This window comes from Penicillium solitum (assembly GCF_028829755.1).
Source record: "Penicillium solitum strain IBT 25940 chromosome Unknown utg000005l_segment0_segment0, whole genome shotgun sequence".
In the NCBI taxonomy this organism is placed as follows: Eukaryota; Fungi; Ascomycota; class Eurotiomycetes; order Eurotiales; family Aspergillaceae; genus Penicillium; species Penicillium solitum.
The window spans coordinates 943,007-963,001 of NW_027072125.1; the positions used below are offsets into that span (position 1 = coordinate 943,007).

The 19,995-nt window shown below is 49.5% G+C and overlaps 9 protein-coding genes across 9 annotated transcripts; 7 read left to right on the forward strand and 2 right to left on the reverse strand.

The window, feature by feature from the left end:
* Positions 1-192: 192 nt before the first annotated feature.
* On the forward strand, positions 193-1,778 carry N7455_007963 (uncharacterized protein; the record flags this gene model as incomplete). Its single annotated transcript, XM_065605784.1, has 7 exons — positions 193-282; positions 331-403; positions 471-480; positions 540-727; positions 781-834; positions 916-1,608; positions 1,660-1,778. 7 exons carry the CDS (start codon positions 193-195, stop codon positions 1,776-1,778), a joined length of 1,227 nt encoding a protein of 408 aa, XP_065460733.1.
* A 581-nt stretch (positions 1,779-2,359) lies between these two features.
* Positions 2,360-3,562, forward strand: N7455_007964 (phosphopantothenate--cysteine ligase CAB2; the record flags this gene model as incomplete). Its single annotated transcript, XM_040955652.2, has 1 exon — positions 2,360-3,562. The coding sequence occupies one exon, from the start codon at positions 2,360-2,362 to the stop codon at positions 3,560-3,562; it is 1,203 nt and encodes a 400-aa protein (XP_040813875.1).
* Positions 3,563-3,832: 270 nt separating this feature from the next.
* On the forward strand, positions 3,833-5,765 carry N7455_007965 (glycosyltransferase family 31 protein). The gene is made up of 2 exons (XM_040955540.2): positions 3,833-5,127; positions 5,213-5,765. The coding sequence occupies exons 1-2, from the start codon at positions 4,120-4,122 to the stop codon at positions 5,540-5,542; spliced, it is 1,338 nt and encodes a 445-aa protein (XP_040813857.2). The 5' UTR covers positions 3,833-4,119; the 3' UTR covers positions 5,543-5,765.
* Positions 5,766-6,117: 352 nt separating this feature from the next.
* N7455_007966 (polysaccharide deacetylase family protein) lies at positions 6,118-7,780 on the reverse strand (the record flags this gene model as incomplete). Its single annotated transcript, XM_040955576.2, has 3 exons — positions 6,118-6,437; positions 6,491-6,576; positions 6,633-7,780. Coding segments are annotated over 3 exons (1,554 nt in total), but the record flags the coding sequence as incomplete, so codon positions are not given.
* A 520-nt stretch (positions 7,781-8,300) lies between these two features.
* Positions 8,301-10,928, reverse strand: N7455_007967 (DEAD/DEAH box helicase; the record flags this gene model as incomplete). The annotated part of the gene is made up of 9 exons (XM_065605785.1): positions 8,301-8,893; positions 8,978-9,126; positions 9,186-9,379; positions 9,453-9,604; positions 9,693-9,772; positions 9,834-10,194; positions 10,248-10,383; positions 10,435-10,492; positions 10,555-10,928. The coding sequence occupies 9 exons, from the start codon at positions 10,926-10,928 to the stop codon at positions 8,301-8,303; spliced, it is 2,097 nt and encodes a 698-aa protein (XP_065460734.1).
* Positions 10,929-11,888: 960 nt separating this feature from the next.
* On the forward strand, positions 11,889-13,503 carry N7455_007968 (pantothenate kinase; the record flags this gene model as incomplete). The annotated part of the gene is made up of 4 exons (XM_040955589.2): positions 11,889-12,119; positions 12,254-12,536; positions 12,595-13,123; positions 13,176-13,503. 4 exons carry the CDS (start codon positions 11,889-11,891, stop codon positions 13,501-13,503), a joined length of 1,371 nt encoding a protein of 456 aa, XP_040813975.1.
* A 935-nt stretch (positions 13,504-14,438) lies between these two features.
* N7455_007969 (uncharacterized protein) lies at positions 14,439-14,751 on the forward strand (the record flags this gene model as incomplete). The annotated part of the gene is made up of 2 exons (XM_065605786.1): positions 14,439-14,662; positions 14,691-14,751. 2 exons carry the CDS (start codon positions 14,439-14,441, stop codon positions 14,749-14,751), a joined length of 285 nt encoding a protein of 94 aa, XP_065460735.1.
* A 960-nt stretch (positions 14,752-15,711) lies between these two features.
* On the forward strand, positions 15,712-17,273 carry N7455_007970 (uncharacterized protein; the record flags this gene model as incomplete). The annotated part of the gene is made up of 2 exons (XM_040955659.2): positions 15,712-15,824; positions 15,884-17,273. 2 exons carry the CDS (start codon positions 15,712-15,714, stop codon positions 17,271-17,273), a joined length of 1,503 nt encoding a protein of 500 aa, XP_040813981.2.
* Positions 17,274-17,863: 590 nt separating this feature from the next.
* Positions 17,864-19,647, forward strand: pigc (phosphatidylinositol N-acetylglucosaminyltransferase; the record flags this gene model as incomplete). The annotated part of the gene is made up of 2 exons (XM_040955573.2): positions 17,864-18,396; positions 18,470-19,647. The coding sequence occupies exons 1-2, from the start codon at positions 18,069-18,071 to the stop codon at positions 19,645-19,647; spliced, it is 1,506 nt and encodes a 501-aa protein (XP_040813868.2). The 5' UTR covers positions 17,864-18,068.
* Between the last annotated feature and the right edge of the window lie 348 nt (positions 19,648-19,995).

Sequence of the window (19,995 nt, forward strand, 5' to 3'; positions counted from 1 at the left end):
CATCGCCATCGCATCTATTGTATCCCTTTTGGAGTTCCAGGTTCTCTGGGAAACAATCATCTAGTTTCTAAAAGCTGTCGGTTTTGGGTTTCATTAAGCAAACAAGGACTGCTTATTGAGCTGGACAGGAGTGCTGGAAGATCTCGCTTTCGACATCGCAATCTACACGCAATCTACTACACAACTTACAGGATGTCCACGAAAGTCGGCCCCGTTGACACTAATTTCACAGTCTTCATACGCTTACCATTCCCCAGAGGCGATTTTGTCGATCCGCCGCCTGTAAGTCTCCTAAGGAGAAACCCCTTGAGCATCCACTGACGTAAATAGGTGGAATGGAATGCGTCCAAAGATCAAGCGCTATGGGATATCCTTTCTCGGCCATCCAAGGGCGATATTGACTGTATGTATTGCGCTGTTACTTTGAGAGTTTGCTTTGTCTTTTTTTGACATCACTGACACCAGCGCAGGGAAAGCTTTGTAACTGCACTCTGTCCGGGACACTGTAAAGCCGAGGGCTGCTAACATGGTTGATATAGGGCAGAGAACTTCGATGTCACCTTGCAGTTCCTTCTTCAGCAGGCAGCATGGCTCTATGATCGCCAGCTTTCACAGGTTCGGGCTCAAATGCGCAAGGTCGGCACTACGCAGTCGACCTCTCCTTCTCCGGCTCTAGGATCTGTCTCTGGCAGTACGGCCTTATCACAGAAAGAAACGCCATTACCAGGTATATCCCGTGGTTGCTTTGTATTCACTACAGTCTGATACTAATATCAATAGGTTCTCGGGCGCCATCGCGGCAAGTATCTCACCAGAAAGATATCCCTCTCCGAGGTATGGACCGAAACCCCACCCGTCTTCGTACGGGACATTTGATACCGCCGATGCATCGATCGCGTTTGACATTGACTACAGCCCCTGACACCCGACGTACGAGCTTTACATCAACTACAGCTACTAATCAAACTCGCGGATCCCGGGACCCTGCACGCACTAGCACGCCGACAACCGAGGAGAAAGAACCACGCTGGGACTCTTTTGGTCGTCGGCCTTCGACCGTCAGACGGGAACAGCCGCCCGTCGCGGCTTTGCCCCGGTCTCCAACACTGGAGGAAGAGCCCCTGTCCACGAGCTCGTCGGAAGAATCTGAATCCGACAATGAGGACACAAGGCGTGCACCCCTGTTCAAACGGTTTGGCAAATTTTCTACCCACCGGTCTGGTCTCCGGGATGACGAGGACGACGACGAAGACACTCCAGCGTTCCTTCCCATGGCCCGAGAACACCAACATACCCATCTGGATCGTCCAGGCCAGGAACTCAGCGCCACGCTCCGTTTAGATGCCGAGCGTGCAGTGGCGCAACGGCGACATCACGAACAACGATCTGGTCCCAGAGTACCGGTGGCTACGGAGTCATCCACCAGCTCTATCAGTTCCGGTGGTCGTAGCAGCCTACCCGGTGGGCCCAGACGGACCAGCCAGGGGGCATCGATCCTGAGCTCCCAGCGTGCTGCCGAGCGCCAAAATTCCCGCAAGTCCACCGCCTCCGGTCGGGAAGCTAGCGATGGTACCCCCAGCATGGGAAGCAGCTTCAGTGACCTCGACGGTATGTGTCCCAACCCCGAGGATTCTGGATTTCAACTGATCAATTGGTCAGATGCAAGCGTTACCCAGTCAGCCCTGGAGGAGGCCCTTCTAAGCAACATGCAGCATGGTGGAATGGCGAGTCGGATGAGTACCATCAGCCAAGCCTTGCGCAGCCGGTATCTGCAGTGAAATATACCTCTTACATAGCAACATCAATTTTGGCAGATTGCACCCTACGATGTAGTATGATGTGTATGATGTAGCTCATGCGGGTTGTCCAGATGGTCCGCATATGGCATCCACGTGACCGAGTGGCACCTCGGCATCTCGGTGATGCGCACCAGTGACATAGACATTAGTGGATATCTTCACTTTGACCGGAGCTCTCTATACTCAGATATTCCAAGTATTCATCGTCACGGATCGGTCAAACGGGGGCGCTAGTGCCGGATCAGGACGATCATTCTCAACGCCCACATATAATGGAGGGGTAGCTCAACCTAGCTACATACCTAGTTGCCTTGAAAATCGTTGAATGTACAACATCAAGAACTCGTGGATATTCCAGGGTTGTGAATAAACGAGATACTCGACCAATCGTGGACAGCTGACCGGCATCAAAGAACATCCACTACAACCCCACCAACGCCCCAAAACGCGGAGCGGCAAGCCTCGGCATCTCAGCTGCAGTTCAACTCAACGACCGACCTTCCGTTCGCAATTGTTCACCTCTTTCTCTCGGTCGCAAATCATTTCTATCATAATTCACAATGGCCGCCCCATTACTCGGCGAAATGTCCCCAGCGGAGGCAGAATCCGTCTACTTCAATGAATACCCCCCACCAAAGGCCCTATCACGACATGAAGCGCTGGCACGCGCATTCATTAACCTCCACGTCGAGGAGAACCGCCGCGTAGTGCTTGTCACATCCGGAGGCACAACAGTACCACTCGAAGCGCAAACAGTACGATTCATCGATAACTTCTCCGCCGGAACTCGTGGCGCCACATCCGCCGAGTACTTCCTGGAGCAGGGGTACGCAGTCATCTTCCTACACCGACAATACAGTCTCCTACCGTATTCGCGACACTACAGCCACTCCACCAATTGCTTCCTGGACTTCATGGACGAGGCGCCTGCCTCAGCGGACTCCTCCAACCCCGGCCATGGACCTATCATGGTGCGCGACGAGTACCAGGACCAGATGCGCAGCGTGCTGCGAAAATACCGGTACGCAAAGCAGAACAACCGTCTTCTCTTACTACCGTTCACGACGGTCTCGGAATACATGTTCGAGCTGCGGTCAATTGCGAAGCTGATGCGGCCGCTTGGACCAAATGCGCTCTTCTACCTTGCGGCTGCTGTCAGCGATTTCTTCATTCCGCGCAGCCGTATGACTGAGCATAAGATCCAGTCTAGTGAGTTGCCTCCACACATGCGTGGCAGCGCAATCTCATCGGATGAAATCTATACGGGCGAGAATGAGGAAAATCCCTCGTCGAATAGCAGGAAGCTTGTCGTCAACCTCGACCCCGTGCCTAAGTTCCTGCACCAGTTGGTTGATGGATGGGCTCCGGAGGGGAGTATGGTTGTCTCGTTTAAACTGGAGACGGATCCATCGCTGCTTGTCTACAAGGCGCGCACTGCGCTGCAGCGCTACTCTCACCACCTCGTGATCGGCAATTTGCTCTCGACGCGCAAGTGGGAGGTTGTTTTCATAACACCTGATGAGCCGCATGAGCGCTGGCTTCGTGTTCCTAAGTCGAGGCGCAGCAAGAGTATCTCTGGTGTTGAGGATCAGGTTGGCTTGGCGGAGGCTAAGAAGGGGAATTCGACGACGCTGGAGCAGGCGGAGGCTCAGCAGATTGCTGAGAGTAGTCATGATGGAATTGAGATTGAGAGTCTTATTATTCCAGAGTTGGTTAAGTTGCACACAAAGATGATTGAGAAGAAGACGCAACCTGCGCAGTGATGGTTATATGGGGGGGCTGTACAATTCAATGTGAACAAATAATGCATTCTCGGGCCCCGAGGTCTTGGAGTTGAATTGGTTAATGCTGTTCAGGGTTCTGTGTAGTAATATTAATATACACCTATATAATTCTATATATTTTGCTTATAAGCTAGATGCTAGTTTCAACTATTCAATGCATCATGATATCCTGCACTGCCCGTGCTGAGTGCTGATCTCGGTGGATCCTGACGTCGTGCGGGACGGAGCTGTTCACCCCCTGAAGAAATGAAGAAGCCTGGGGAGGATCTCTCAATTATGGCAAGGGATTACCATATCTCAAACAAGAGGTATTTGATTCAAGGGGCAGCAATTTAAAATCCTCCAAATTCCACCTGGACTACGCGTCCCGATGTGTCAGCGGCAAACATCGGCGTCAATCAACTTTAACTCCGACTTCCCCAGTTCTTTGCTCTTTTGGTTAACAGGAGAGGGGCAAAAGGTCTGAGATTCATCTGCCCTAGCGAAAAATGACCAATTGATCTATCCACTGTTTGGTGTACTCATATTCTCTCAGAATGGTGCCCCGCCGGTTCAGTCGTCGCCTGATTGCAGTTGCAACCGTCATCGCACTCTTCTTCCTCTATAACATCGGCTTCCTCTCCAATAACACTCGCCAATGGCGCCCTCACTTCACAACGACGACAGAAGTCCCCCCGACCCTCGACGAAAACGGTGAACCAGCCCCATTCTGTCCACCCTTACCAGGCATCGAAGATGTGCTTGTGGTAATGAAAACCGGAGTGACGGAATCGCGCGAGAAGGTCCCCATCCACTTCAAAACAACTTTACGATGCATCCCCCACTTCGTAATCTACTCCGACTTCGCAGAAGAAATCGAAGGCGTCCAAATCCACGATGTCCTCGCAAACATGGACAGCGCCGCAAAGAAGAACCCGGACTTCGACTTCTACCACCGCATCGTGAAATACGGCCGAAAGGGTCTGGAACAACATGATTTCTCCGACGAAGCAAACTCCGCCATCGGAAAACCAAACAATCCAGGCTGGAAACTCGATAAATGGAAGTTCCTCCCAATGGCGCAGGAGGCGCTACGATACAAGCCAGACGCGAAGTGGTTCATCTTCGTCGAAGCGGACACGTACATCTCTTGGCCAACGGTCCTAACCTGGCTGGCCGGGTTCGACCACACAAAACCACAATATCTCGGCACGGAAACTCAGATCGCAGACGTTATCTTCGCCCACGGTGGTTCGGGCTTCATGCTCTCGAACCCTGCCCTACAGCGCGCCTCTGACGAGTACACCACCCGCGAGGTCGAGCTGAACAACTTCACGGACGAGCACTGGGCCGGCGACTGCGTGCTGGGTAAGGTGCTCAGCCACATCGGCGTCAACCTACACTTTACATGGCCGATCCTTCAAAACTCCAACATCGGCGAACTAGACGAATTCACAACAGACTTCTACCGGAAACCATGGTGTTTCATCGCCGTAGGCCTCCACCACCTCTCGCCAAGTGAGATCGAGAAGCTATGGAAATTCGAACAAAAGCGCTGGCGTGATGTAAGCCGACCCGACCCTAACTTTTCCCCCATCCATCTACCGATTCCATAACATCAGGACTTTTCCTAACCATTATCCTATATAGAAAAACAAGCGAATCCTCCTCCACGGCGATCTCTTCCGCGAATTCATCTCCCCGGAAATAACCGCACAACCCATACGACCGAACTGGAACAACATGGCCAGCGAAGAGCAGCCCTTCGCACACAATTTCGAAGACTGTCGCTTGATCTGCGAGACGCAGAAAACATGCGTGCAATTCGCTTTCCGTGAAGGTAAATGCTTTACAAGTCTCAACCCGCGTCTCGGACATGCGGTTCCGAGTGGCGATGCGACGTCCGGTTGGATTACTACTCGGATTCGTGATATGACGGAGAAGAAGGGGTTGTGTCGGAAGCCTGATTTCGGGGATTGAGGTGATTTGACTGTACTTTCATATTGATATTGCTTTTTTTGCTTTTTGGGAGGGGAAGAATGTTGATTCTTTTGCTATAAATGCTTTTTTTGTGCTTGCATCGAGAGCGAGAAATGGGTACACTTTGGCATTTGCTTGGTTTGAAGCCCGGTCTGGTATTTGGGCATACCGGGTGATTTGGGCTCGTTTTGGGAGAACTTATGTTTTTATTCTCCTCTGTTGCTGTACTACCATTATATCTGTTCTGTGGATGATCATGAGCTTGAATAGACAAGCTGTGTTCATGGCGTTGGTGTTTGGTTCAACCCTTTTTATATACTTGCTTGATTGCTCAATACACATCTTGACACGCTTGCACGGATTTCCATTTTGCTTTATGGAATCGCAAGTGTTGTTTGCTCTGTCATTGATTCACTGTTCTAAAATGTATCTGGAAAAGGGTAAGCAACGAATGAAGGCTAGCATTGCTCGGACGATGTCAAGACACCTGTTAGGAGAGAGATTATGTATACACTTAAGAATATATGCACAGGACAGGTGCTGCTGTGAGTTTGTACAGATTTCACGGCATTGATTCACAGTGGTGGAGCGGACACATCCTCCAAACACTGATCGATGCGCATGATGTGGTATCCAGCACCCTTGATATGTCGAATAAACTCCGGTAGGTACCCAATGGTAGTCGGATTCAGGTAGTGCATGACGGCAAGATTTCCGCCCTTGCCAACACCGCGGAAGAAGGCTTCAAGCTGCTTCTCTGGGGTGGATGTGTTTGCCCATAGCCAGTCTTCGATATCGACACTCCAATTCACAATGTACGGGTTTGGTATGTGTCGGGCTAGCTCCTGGCGCAGCCGGGCAGCTACTGTACCGAATGGCGGGCGGAAGTATGAAGCTGCAAATATTCAGTCAGAATAATTTTCAAGCACACATCGGGAGATAACATACACTGGATGCCCAGCTGGTCTCTAAAGATTTGCATGGACTGGATGATCTCCTCATCAATATCACGGAGGGTTGGCAATGATTCCATCCTTGATCACCATGTTAGCCTCTCCACAGGAAATTCAAATGCTCAGAACAAACTTACTTTGGATGGGTGTTTGAATGAAGCGCCACTTGGTGACCCTTCTTCAACATCTCCTTATAAAATTCCGTAAAATTACTTGACCGATCCGTGAGTCCCGCGCCAACAACGAAGAAAGTAACCCGAACATCCTCCTCGTCAAGGATGCGCATGACCCGCTGAGCGAACTGCGGCTGTCCATCATCAATGCCAAAGGCAAAGGAATTCGGACGCGAACAACGAAGAACTAATCTTCCATTGGGAAGCTTCCCAGGCAAACGGTAGTAACCATTTTCCTCCGACGGCATTGGAATATCAGGCACGATCTCCACATGATGTAGAGTGATTGGTTCCTTAGTATAGAAGCCATGGAACGAAACCGACACGACGCGATTGAAGTCAATATCGAAATGAGTCAGAGGGATATAGAGCTCACGACGGCCCGATGGAATTCTGGTATGTCCTTGGGGGTGCTTGCGTCGACCTCCCTTAGATCTCCCATGCTTGTGCTTCTTCCTCCCAGCATCGGCGTCCACACTATCGTCATCATCCCAGTCATCGTCGTCATCATCGTCCCAATTATTATCCTTGCCAAAGGCCTCAGAGGCAGGATGAACGACATACCGCTCCGCCTGGACGGAGTCTGCAATGCCGGGGAAGGGACGGCGTTGAGGGTTGCATTCGTCGTTGTGTTGGTTAAAAGAGATGCTGTACTGATCCGTACCCTCGAAGATGACATGGAGGTACTCGTTGTACCAGGGTATTAGGTTGTAGCAGGTTTGGGAATCGAATTGCGTGTGGAAGTTCTGATCCGGGTCTGTTGGGAATAGACGAATGAAGCCTGGTCCGTACTGCACGGGTAGATTCTCACCGGAGCCGTGCCAGAACCCCAGGTCATTGCGAGTTGAGTTTTTGAAAGTGTCGATTACAAGAGGTAGGCTTGCCTTCTTTGCTTGTGAGGCGTTATACGAGGCGTTGTGGGTGAACCCTCGGAGGTTGTTCCAGTGACCATGGTCAACAATTCCGTGAAATAAAGCTGAGGTTGGGAGGAATAGCGAAAGAGCGGCAGAACTTATGAATAGCCAATGCACGATGAATAGTTTCCTTGAGAAAAGATCGAATGTGCTTCGGTTGACGGGGTCAAGGTGGAAGTTTAAGAAGCATCGGTTATGTACTTGGAGTAGTCCAAATAGTCAAGAACGTCTGACTACAAATTTACACAGGCAGGAACTACCTAGATATACGTACGCCCTTAGTCTACAAATCTCTATATCTCTACTCTACAATATACGGGGTAAATGAAAAATGAAACTAGATAGTTGCATAAAACCCATGAAATCCGTAATGTGGCACATCTCCTCGACCTTTGCGTCCATATCACTGCCTTCGCACGCACGATAAAACCGATCCAGTCCTGATACAACAATGCAGGAGAAAAGGTCTTATGTTCCACAGATCCAGATTGCAAATTGTCGAGAGATCAAGCCCTCAAAACTTCCTCCAGGCCACTGTGAGATCTGATCCTGCTCATCCAGGATAGAATTGGGAAATTGGTAAAAAAATCATCTTCTCCACCGTTGGACTTCTTTCGTTTCCATTTTTTTGATATTTTCTTGGGGATATTCTCTCGTTCAATTGTAGTCCGTGTTTGTTGTTCTTCTGTGCTCAGCACATCCAGAGGAAAGCAGAGCTCTAGATCCAGAACGAATCTTCGTCCTTGGGGGGAGCGGGTCTCGGGGCCCACTGAGAACCGGCCAGACCAGCCTTGATCTGCTTGGTCTTTTCTTCCTCTTCCCTGCGCTTCTGGCGTTCGGCCAAGGGCGGTGCAGGCGCCCACCATGTAGAAGCATCCTCCTCCTCGGATGTAACAGTAGGCTTAGGAACAGTGCGCTTGTAAAGGTCAGTGGAGTTAGGAGTAGAGAGCTCGTCATCATTGGCAGGCTCATTGTTGGCATCTTCGGCATCGCTTGCAACTGCTTTGTCACTCTCCTCGGCTTCACCAGGCTCAGCGGCAGCGTTAGATTCAGCCTCAGCCTCGGCCTCGGCGTCAGAGCCAGCGGCAAATCCATCGTCGGAACCGGCGTTAGATGCCTTGTCAAAGAATTCCTTATCAGAGTCATCGTCGAACTCCAGCACATCACCCTCGGGGCGATAGGCTTCGAGGAACTCCGGGACGTGTTGCTTGCATTCGATCAAGATCTTAACAAGATCCGGGGCAAGGCCCTCATCGCGTTCATTGAAGAAAGAGGTGGCAATTCCTTCGTTTCCAATGCGAGCAGTACGACCTGTGGATAGTAGAAATACGCATTAGTGCCAATATCATCAAGAGCATCGGAAATATAGCGATATCAAGCCAAATTAAGACATACCAATACGGTGAATGTATTCAGTGATGCCCCCGTGTATGGCGCTGGGGAGATCGTAGTTCACGACGTGCAGCACATTGATAACATCGAGTCCACGAGCGGAGACGCCGGTAGCAATCATCACAGGACACTTTGCGGACCGGAAGGCACGCCTTTTTTTTTCGGAGGGTTAGCAAAGTAAAATACAAGGGCGGAGGGAACAAATACTCACATTGCATCCTCTCGCTCACGCTGAGTTCTTCCACTGTGAATGGAAGTTGTAGGCATTCCAGAATTGTAGAGGTAATCATCGACGAAGTCAACCTGCTCCTTGCTGTTGACGAAAATCAAGGTACGAACGGGCGGCATGCTGATCAGAAGGTCATAGATCGCACGCATCTTCTTGTCCCTATCAACCCAGACGATCTTCGAGTTTCACTAAGCGTTAGCATTGATCTGGAACCTTAAAAGTCTCTCACAATCTCCGTGGCTCACATACATCCTGCACAACGTTGTGGTGCGAACTGCCGGCTCGGCCAACGCGGAGGCGCACATGGTCTTGGCTAAGATACTTCTTTGCAAGCGACCGGAAATCCTTATTGAAAGTAGCGGAGAACATCAAGTAGCGGTGGTCATCATCCTCGTTCACATCTCCTTCGAGTCAGCAACACTGAAATGCAGAAACGCGTAATGGTTGGGTTAAGAGCGCGCGCCATGGCAAACGCTTCCAATCAATTACCTCCTCCAGACATTATCTTCTTGAACTCTTCCTCCCAGTCCGCATCCAGCATCTCATCCGCCTCGTCAATGATGGTGTACCTGTACCGCCATTAGTATCAAACATATAAATGGAGGTATATCAAGTAAGTCACAAACATACCTAACGCGGCGAAGAGAAAGAACGTGAGTCTGTTTCATGAAATCGAGAAGACGGCCTGGAGTGGCAATCAGAATGTCGCAGCCTTTCTGAAGCTCCTCACGCTGGAGGCCAGTAGGAGCACCGCCATAAGCAACACACGGACGCAGCATGGAGCGATAGCACAAACGACGCGATTCATCAAAGATCTGAGTTGCCAATTCACGAGTGGGGCAGACGATCAGAACCAGAGGCTCTGCTCGCACAGCGTCCTCCCTTGGGTTGAATCTTTCCGCGGTGTTAGGCCGAGGAGCAGCCAGCTTCCTCGCCTTGCCCATCAACTTGGAAAGAATTGGAATGAGGAAAGCCCCCGTCTTTCCAGAGCCTACGTTTTGTTAGGATCAACTTGTGCCAAACACCATACTCCGCTGCACGTACCAGTTTGGGCCACGGCAATAAGGTCAAGGTTGGCCAGAACAGCCGGAATCGCATAGGATTGAACCGCAGTAGGTTGTTCGTACCCGCAGAGACGAATATTCTCGAGCATAACCGGATGCAAACCAAAGTTTGCCCACTATGAATCGTTAGGCTGGCAAATTATTGCTAAATTCTTTCGCAGACTGACCTCAGCAACCGCCTTGATCTCGTTGGGGCTCTCGATATTGACCTTGTAACTGTTCAACCTGAAGACGAAGACATGTTAGATATCAATGCGGTATCCGTTTATCCGATTCACGTCACTTACTCGTCGAGCTTAGCCCCCGCACGGGCAATCAGTTCACCACGGAAAAGCTGGTCTTCGAGTTCAGGGACGGCAGGTCCGACATCACCATATTCGTCCTTCCATTCATAACGGACAGCAATTCCAGCCCAATCGCGATGATCCTTGTTATTAGCAAGCTCAGCATATTCGAATGGAACTGGCTCAGTCCAACCCTTTTCACGGGCAACCTTTTGAGCAGCTTCGGCGTTGGGACCGACACCAGAAAGAACGCCCTCGACAGGCAGCTCTCCAGTGTTGGAACCGTTCACAGAAGCAACCTCAGCGGCCAAGACGGACTCGACAGCTGAGGCAGCGCCAGCAGCCGACGCAGCATCAGGGTCGTCGTAAGATTCCATGGTCTATGGACCGGTTGGGGATTGTAAGTGTCTTGAATGCTACCTGTCAAGACAGGCAATGAGGTAGATAACTTGGTCGCGTGGAGGGGAAGAGGAGAGGAAGAGGAGATGGGGAACCAGTGAGTGTTTATTTATTTGCAAACGATAACAGAACGCGCGGTAGTGATGCGCATTATCACAGCATTGGATTGCGCGCGTAACTGCCTTGTTCGTCCTCGACGCATGAGGTACTTCGACTGGACACAAAGTTAGTATGTGAACGCCAAACAATACAGAGGTACACTACAAGTACCACTCTTGATTGGGAAGGAACGACCCACCGATCTATATCGATCTATATATCGACATTGTCTATATATCAAAGACAACCTTCCAATCTTCGAATATACTTGCATCCCCATACAATCTACTACTTGTGTTGATATACTTTATTCAACCTTTGAGAATGGCCGATCTATACCGATTATGATAATGGATCTTAGCACATTTATATGCCATTTATATGCCATTTATATGTGCAACCTTAGGTCCAACTAGTTTGCTCCAATCCTTCTATATCAAATCATCTTTCAGCTATTTCATCCATGTTAACTACATATTTCACGCAACATCTACACGGCTGATCATGTGCAAATATATTCATGTTTATGTACGGAGTGAATATTTACGTACTTCGTTCTCAATTTTAAAAGCGATTTAAGGCGACAAACGAAAAACAGACCAGTTTTTGCACTATGTGTATATCGGCATATTACGATCCTTGAATCCCACGATCTACCAACCTTGGAAGCCCTGGAGCCTCGGGACGTTAAGCTCCTCGGTTTCCAATGAAAGAAAAAGTGGATCCCCGACCCTCCTGTGGCCCGTTCCGGGTAGAAGGAGATATACGCAGTAAGCCTGGGAACGGGTACCTTCTTTATCTCCAGCTCTACCTCCTTTACAACATTGAAACCATTCACCATGACCTCCGAACGGATGGAGGTAGATACCAATGCTCCGCGGAAGCGTCCGAACCGTCTGGAAGCTGCAATTACCAATCCCGGCGCCGTCAAAATCAACGTCACGGGCGCATTCATCGTCGACGACGAACCACGATCAAAGAGTCCCGTTGACGCAGAGGGCGTACACTATGAAAACAAGGATATTCGACTTCCGCATCATACAGGCGTTGTGAGCCATGTGGCTGTCGATGTGAGTTGCTCACGCGAATTTAATTTTCTCTGCCCCGCACTGCTTCCGGTTCCCCCGCAATCTAGGGGCCGCGCAGACAATTCCTTCAGAACATCAGAAGACAGCATGGCTAACGGGGAATTGGGACTTGGTAGATTGGCGGAACACTTGCGAAGCTTGTTTATTTCACGCGAGAGCCAGACACCGCGGATAATGGTGGCCGACTCAATTTCCTGAACTTTGAAACACACCGGATCGATCTGTGCATCAACTTCATTCGACAGCTTAAAGAGGAACACGAGAAGTGCAATGGTTCGACACGGGAGGGACTTTGTGTGGTAGCTACTGGGGGTGGCGCATACAAGTACTACGATCGGCTGAAAGAGGAATTAAATGTTAATATTCTACGGGAAGAGGAGATGGAATGTCTGATCATTGGTAAGTCATTGAATCTACCGACGCATAGAGCACGCTGTCTAACATCTTAAAAAAAAAGGATTGGACTTTTTCATTACCGAAATCCCCAACGAGGTCTTCACATATAGTGATGCCGATGCTGAGCCCATGCAATACGCCGAAGCCCGGCCCGACGTCTACCCTTATCTCCTCGTCAATATAGGATCAGGTGTGTCCATGATAAAAGTCTCCGGTCCAAGACAATTTGAACGTGTCGGCGGAACACATCTCGGTGGTGGAACGTTCTGGGGCATTATGTCTTTGTTGACCGGCTCCCGGACCTTCGACGACATGCTAGCAATGGCCGACCGCGGGGACAACAGCGCAGTGGACATGCTTGTCGGAGATATCTACGGCATGGACTACAGCAAGATTGGCTTGAAAAGCACAGCTATTGCCAGTACTTTCGGCAAAGTGCTCCGGTTGAAGAACGATGCGGAGCAAGGGGCCGAAGATGGCGAAGGCTTGATCCGCGGTGACCCCAGTGAAACCAGCGATTCCGGGGAGTCCAGCCATGGACCCAAGCCAAATCCGGAAGATATGAGCAGGAGTCTGCTCTACGCCATCAGGTATGTTACATTATCTCCATTCTCCGACGGAGTCCGAACTAACCCCGATTAGTAATAATATTGGTCAGATCGCATATCTGCAGTCAGAAAAACATTCAGTCAAACATATCTACTTCGGAGGTTCATTCATCCGGGGCCACCGCCAAACGATGAACACTCTCTCCTACGCCATCCGCTTCTGGTCCAAGGGCGAGAAGCAAGCTTATTTCCTGCGCCACGAGGGCTACCTCGGCGCCGTTGGTGCTTTCATCCAACGCCAGCCGCAAAACTGGGGCCGCAGAAACAGTGTTGACGACGTGGTCGCACCGCAGGCGGTCCGAAACCTCGTTCAAAATAACAATGTCCTCCAACAACATAGCAGGGCGTCTAGTGAGCTGTAACATTTGATATGCGAAGCCATTGTGACCCTACCCTCCCTCCGCTTTGAGTCTTGATACCCCTTACAAACAATCCGTGAACTAGCAATCTTGTGCCGACTTCTTGTGTGCACCCAGAGTGGCTGCTTTAATTGGCCATCTGTGAAAAGCCGATGTGGCGATTTCGGGCATTTGTCCATGTTGTACATATAGATCTATCTGAAGTTTTCTAGCCTCCTGTTTGAATTTCGGACATGTTCGGTTATCATGTTAGAGAGATAATTCAATTTTCTTTTTTTTTCTGGGCTTTGTACTTCAATTGTCCCATTCCAGTTCTCTCGGTTTGCATATGACATTGGATCGTCGGTGTTGGCAGTCATCCATGGATAGTTCTTTACAGTTCTTAGCTAAGAATGATATACAGGATGTTATATGTAAAAACTCTCTGATGGGGTTTTAGATGCTCTTTTTGGATGTATACAAAGGCGGTAAAAACCATAACCCGTATAGAGGACGTTTATGTGGGTTGTATTGCTTCGTGATTTCACCTAATACCTAGTAGTATTTTCAATAACAACCGCTTGGATTTAAGTTACGGAAGAGCTAAGCTAATTTACTTAGTTCTCAGAAACAAGTCGATGATGAATAATTATATAGTCAACGAACCATTTTATTTCTACTCATTCGAGTTGCCCCTGACTCCCATACCTCTATCGCTTACTGGGACACTGTTTACTTCAAACCTCATCACAAGCTTCGTCATGGGTCCGGTATCGATGTTTACCTATATAATCTTCGAGCCGCTTTTTATCCGTCTGGATAATAAATTCGAAGCAAAAGCGTCAAAATCGCCCGAAGTAGCACGCGAATGATGGAAACTCGCCCAGCTCATTTGGAATATAGGACAAAGAATCACGAGCACCAAAGACGATCCAGAATATATCAAATGGACCCAGAATATGATTGATCTTGACATTCGCCTACGCGAGATTGTCCAACGCGAAGACTTTCTGATCAACCAATGCCAAAAGGCAGAGGAGCTACTTGATGATCCAAAGAAACGACAACAACAATTAGACGAGTGGCATATAGAACTGCGAAATCTCGAGCAAAGTTACTGGAATGTGGAGCGGATGCTATACGCTAACGGCTTGCTCTGTCCTGTCGGTCCTTCCTGGCGAGCGTATCTCTCCCTTCGAAAAACGCCACAGTGGTACCTTATTCCCTATCAAGTTGAAGACTATGTACGAAGGGGAAGATGCTGTGGTCTAGCGTGCGGATGCTGCTCAAAGCCACGTAGCTCCTCCCGTTCTAATGGCCATGGACATTGTACAAAAATATGCGGTTGCTGTCTCCAGGCTCGGGGCTTTCCCCTAGACAAGAAACAAGAGAAGCTGTGTCAGCCGAAGATTGACATAGAGCGAGCGTTGTTTGGGTTTGCTGGGTATGATCGATGTATGTTGTCGGCCTACACTTTTGGCTTTGGCGTGCTTCGGAACCGGATACTCCCATTGCCAAAATGAAGGTTGGCTTGCGCGTTATGTTCAACGGTTTTGCTTCTGTCAAATTTACCTTGCTGTCATACACTTGATGTTCGGTAGATGTAGAAGGAGATGAAATATCTAACAGTGTCGTCTAAAAGAATCATCGACTATATGAATCGACCATCACTTAAACATCTAAAGGACACCTAAAAGGACATAGCGAATAATTATACAATATACAACATCATGTTGGAGAAACGTTCTATATTCCACTCCTTTTTGGGGCGAAGTATGTAATTATAACGGTCTCATTCTCGTTCCCTCGGGCTGCATCTGATACTGGGTTGTCAAGTTAGCAATTCATTCATATTATGTCGTCTAGAGAACACATCTTTCAGTATCACCTTGCTGACATCGTCATTCACCTTGCTGATATCGTCGTCTTCCAAGTCCCCAACCCTTATCCTCATCCCCAGGGCTGTTCCTTCCGGTTTATTCTACCCCGGGCTTCTCCTTCAAAAAGCCCTGATGCTATCACCTAAGCTCCAAATATTACTTAAGTACATTGATCCCAATTTCAATTCTATTGCAGTTTATTTGCGTGGAGTTATTGCTTCTTGTGCTTAATTCCACTTCTATTGTTCTTCTTCTAGCTTCTTCCTCCCTCGTGTGTCTTTCAACCCTTTACTTATCTGTTTTATTCGTGTTCTACATCCTTTTTATCTTCTCTATCCTCATTCTCATCAATATGGCGGAAAACGGGGTCCATGAAATTGCTGATCAGCTGGAAACCCTCACAGCACAATCTCCGGTTGCTCAGGATGCATCCCACGTTTCAGCTTCCCAGGCTGAGGCGACTGAGTATGCTTCTCAGGACTCCTTTCTCAATTCACCGGAGGGACTGACACACGCATTCCTAGTTCAACTGAGTCTGATCTCACTGAGATCGATGAATCACTCATGCAAGATGATGTCCCTATGTCTCAGTCGGTTTCGACCGGAAGTCACTTCATAAATCCTACTGCTCCCAGGGTTAGCTACCAAGTCTCCGCATCTGGCGAAGTCATGATTATGGAGGAGCCCAAAACTCCCATCCGAAAAACCGCCCTGTCTCCTGTGCCCCGGTCCAGCCCTCCTCCTGCGTTCCTATCATTCGAGAGGTTTTCTCGGGGACTTCCTGCAAAGCCGGCATCCGGACCTACCACAACAACAATTCCACCTCCATCCCTGGCCGTAGAGCGTATCATGGGCCCAAGGCAGCCAATCCCGGCCCGAATCCTTGAGCTTCTCGAGGAGTGGCATGAGGACTGCCCTGATAGTGAGCATCCTTCCGCTTTGATTGGTCGTGCGCCTTCGACTTGGAAGAATTTCAAAGCTTTCACCGATGATGGCGATGAGTGCAAGTTATCTATGTTTCAGATATCGTTCAAAACCCACACCCGACGGACCGTGACATATCGAATTCTGATCCTGCACTCCCAGAATGGACCCGAGGAACTTATCGTGTATGGACAACCCCGGCCGAAGTTCAATGGACCCTTGACCAAAGGTACGAAGGGAATGTACCTACTGGACTGGCTCGAAACCGAGAAGAAAGGTCAAGTTCAGGCTTGCGGCTTGAAGCTGTGGCGAACGGATGACAAGAAAATTACGTTCAGTCCACACATGTTTGATGATGGACGGAAATGCACTCGGCTCCCGGGGGTCAATGATATTTTCAACACGCGTCGGTCAAACACTACCCCAAAGAAGCAGTCCAATGCAAATAATGACAACGAGGATTCCGAGTCCAACTCGTCCGACCCACTATTTCTTGGCTTCTTGAGATCTAAGCACCAAGCTTCCACCGCTAGTTATTTCGAAGCGGAGAAAGACAATGGATACAAAACCCCAATTTTGCCGGACCTGTACTGGGACAAGAGAATGTCGCCTATCCCAAACTTTGATCGCGATACTTTCTTTCCTCTTGGAAGTCCTTGGAGGTCTCAAAAGAGGCGCCGCAGCACACTGAACTCTAACGATGATGCCTCCGTCCCTATTCGCTACAAATTGATGTCGGATGTGTCCGAGCAGGTCCGCGTTTTTAAAACCGATGATGCAAAGGTTCTGTTCCAAAAGGCTCAAGAGCTTTACAACGGCATTGGCAATCGCACGGGACTGCTGTGCAGTTTTTCTGGTATCGAGGGGGTCCGATACGTTGGGGAGGGCTGTGTGGATGAGTTTGATATCCTTCAGGAGGATATTCGGAACTCTTCTGGTCCTGGTGACAAAGATCCCGTTGTCGAGGTGAAACCCGCAATGGGTTTCTAGATTCATGTGAGATGGGGTGTGCCCGGAAGACCATTGAGTGATAACTTTGGTCAATAGCTGCTCCTCGTCATTCTTGATGTGGTTAGCCTGGCGGCCATCATGGCAAATTTGGCCTGTGTATTCTGTGGCAAGAAAGCTTCATCCAAACCTGTGGAACTCCACACGTGTGTGTACTTGCATGTATGTGTAACTACATTCGAAAAAAAAAATGCAAAAAAAAAGGACGTTTGTCCGCTCATCGTCGTCTTCATGATGTATTGGGATGGGGTCAAATGGGGATTCCCAGAGCTAATTATTCATCCGGATATCCTTTTTACGGTTAATTGCGGTCTTGTTTCTTACTTCTATTGAGATGACTGACTGGGGGGTTTTCTATGCGTTTAGGGCTTGGTTTTGCTAATTTCGTTAGTATGAGAGACAAAATCTGGGTTGTATTCGTACCCAGGATGAATATATATTTCATGGGACTGTAAGTATACAGGGTGTTTGTACTTTGATAAATGTTACATTTATGACCCAGATACCCTGAGGAGTACAAACTGAATATTTCCAAAGACTTTAAAAGTCAAGAACTTGATTTGAAGCCTTCTGTCCCACTTAACAAATGAATCCTAATGACTCGACCAACCCCGAAGAAAGGGCTGATGAGGTCACGTGGATATATAGATAACTGCTGAATCAGCCTTTAGATGCCCGCGGGTCGCGCCCTGGTTACAACAAGCCCGTCACATCTACATTACAACGGACTTATTTTCTTCTCACGCCATGCCCCGAGGCTAGTTCCAGTTGTGCTCGATGACGTCTCCTCCCTCGTTAGACCCTTTTCCTCCCCCGATTCCTGTCGACACCCATCCCAATCGCGCCCCGGAGTCCAAGTCTCCTGAGCTCGAACGGTCCCTCCCCGACCCCAATCGACTAGCGCCCGAGGATGCATACTTTGCGCCCTCACTCTCGCGCGGCCGGTCAGCGCCCAGCAACTATGAGGAAAACTTGCGGTCGATGAACGGGGAGAGCAGTGCCCATATTGGGTCTGCTGCGGCGTTGCGGAAGAAGTTGGGCGGTGCGGGACGGCGTCGCAAGCGGAAGAGTGCTTGGAAGAAGTTGCTTTGGGTTAAGCAATCGTGTATGTCTGCGTGTGGGCTCAGGACCTGTACAAAGCTCGAGGTTGGTGTTGCGCTGTTGCTGACGGTTCATAGATCCGGATAACTATACCGACACGGAAACGTTCCTCGACCACCTTCAGCGTAATCCTCGGGTGCGCCCGTACGATTTCTGGCCTCTGGTGGCAGATTCGACTGTGATTGTCCAGCATGTATGCTCGGTGGTCATCTTCGTTTGTTGCTTCGTTGGCATTGTCCAAGATCGAGTGAGCCCGGTCTCAATTGTCTGTTGGGGAAGTGTTGGTACGGCTGTCGGCTGGATTCTGTGGGATAATTGGATCTGGAAGGAGCACGAGGAATCTGTGCAAAGTGCAAATGGAATTACTGGAGCGGACGATGAATCCAGCTCGGCTTCTTTTGCTAGCGCCGTCGATACACCCGCCAATGACACTCAATCCGACGATACCAAGACGAACGCCATTCACGGCCTTGGGCTGTCTATGGCTGGGAATGAATCAAAAGACCAATTCGCCCGTCGCAGTGCGGATTTCAGCGAAAGCATCGACACAGTGACTCATTTGACAGGGCAAAATGGTGTGCCGTCTGCTCCGGGCAGCTCCATCATTGGCACCACGGACCCGTTTATATCCCAAGATACCCACCGTGTTTCGACGCTATCACCGCGCAACCGTCAACGCTTGACTACGGTCAAGTCAGCGTTCCTTATTTACTTCGCCCTCCTGGGTCTCAGTCCCATCTTGAAATCTCTTACCAAGTCTACCGCCAGTGACTCTATCTGGGCGATGAGCTGCTGGCTTTTAATCATGAATATATTCTCTTTCGACTATGGGAGCGGGGAAGGCGCAGGCGCCACCACCAAGTTCCCTGCCTCTTTGTCCACCAACGCAGCCGTGATGGCTTCTACCGTGCTCGCGTCCCGGTTGCCTTCTACGACACACGTTTTCAGTCTCATGCTATTCTCCATGGAAGTGTTTGGGCTATTCCCCATATTCCGGCGTCAACTGCGACAGAAATCATGGACTGGTCATGTGCTCTTGACACTGACCCTTGTGATCGTTGCTGGTGGCGCTGTTGGTGTCACGCTGAGTGGTGGATGGGCAGCGGCCATTATTGGATCGGTGCTAGGAGGCATCCTGACTGCCTTTGTGATGGGCGGATGCAGCTGGTGGCTTATCAGCTTGCAAAAATACAAAAACGTTGTGATCGGACCCTGGGACCCTGCCCGGCCGATCATTCGGCGCCACTGGAACTAAGCCCCTATGTTTGATTATTGATGATTTCGAGCGCCATTGTAATATAGATTGTGGGCGTTTGGCTGGATTTTGTTATTGCTTATACCCCTAGATCAATGTATCATTTTGAAACATCCTGAAGGTTTCAACTTCCATCCTTCTCGCCCAGTTTCGGCAGAGTTTTGGCTGCGCCTCATGCCAATGCTTGTAGAGTCAGATCCTGAGGTGAGCAATTTCCTTCAGGAAATACTCCCAGAAACCTTATACATTACATTTGGTTTTCATCTCTATGATCATTGGGCCCAACTAAGGGGGGAATGCGGGTTGGGGTGGAAATGAATGCGCAGATCTGGCATACCAACTTTGTTT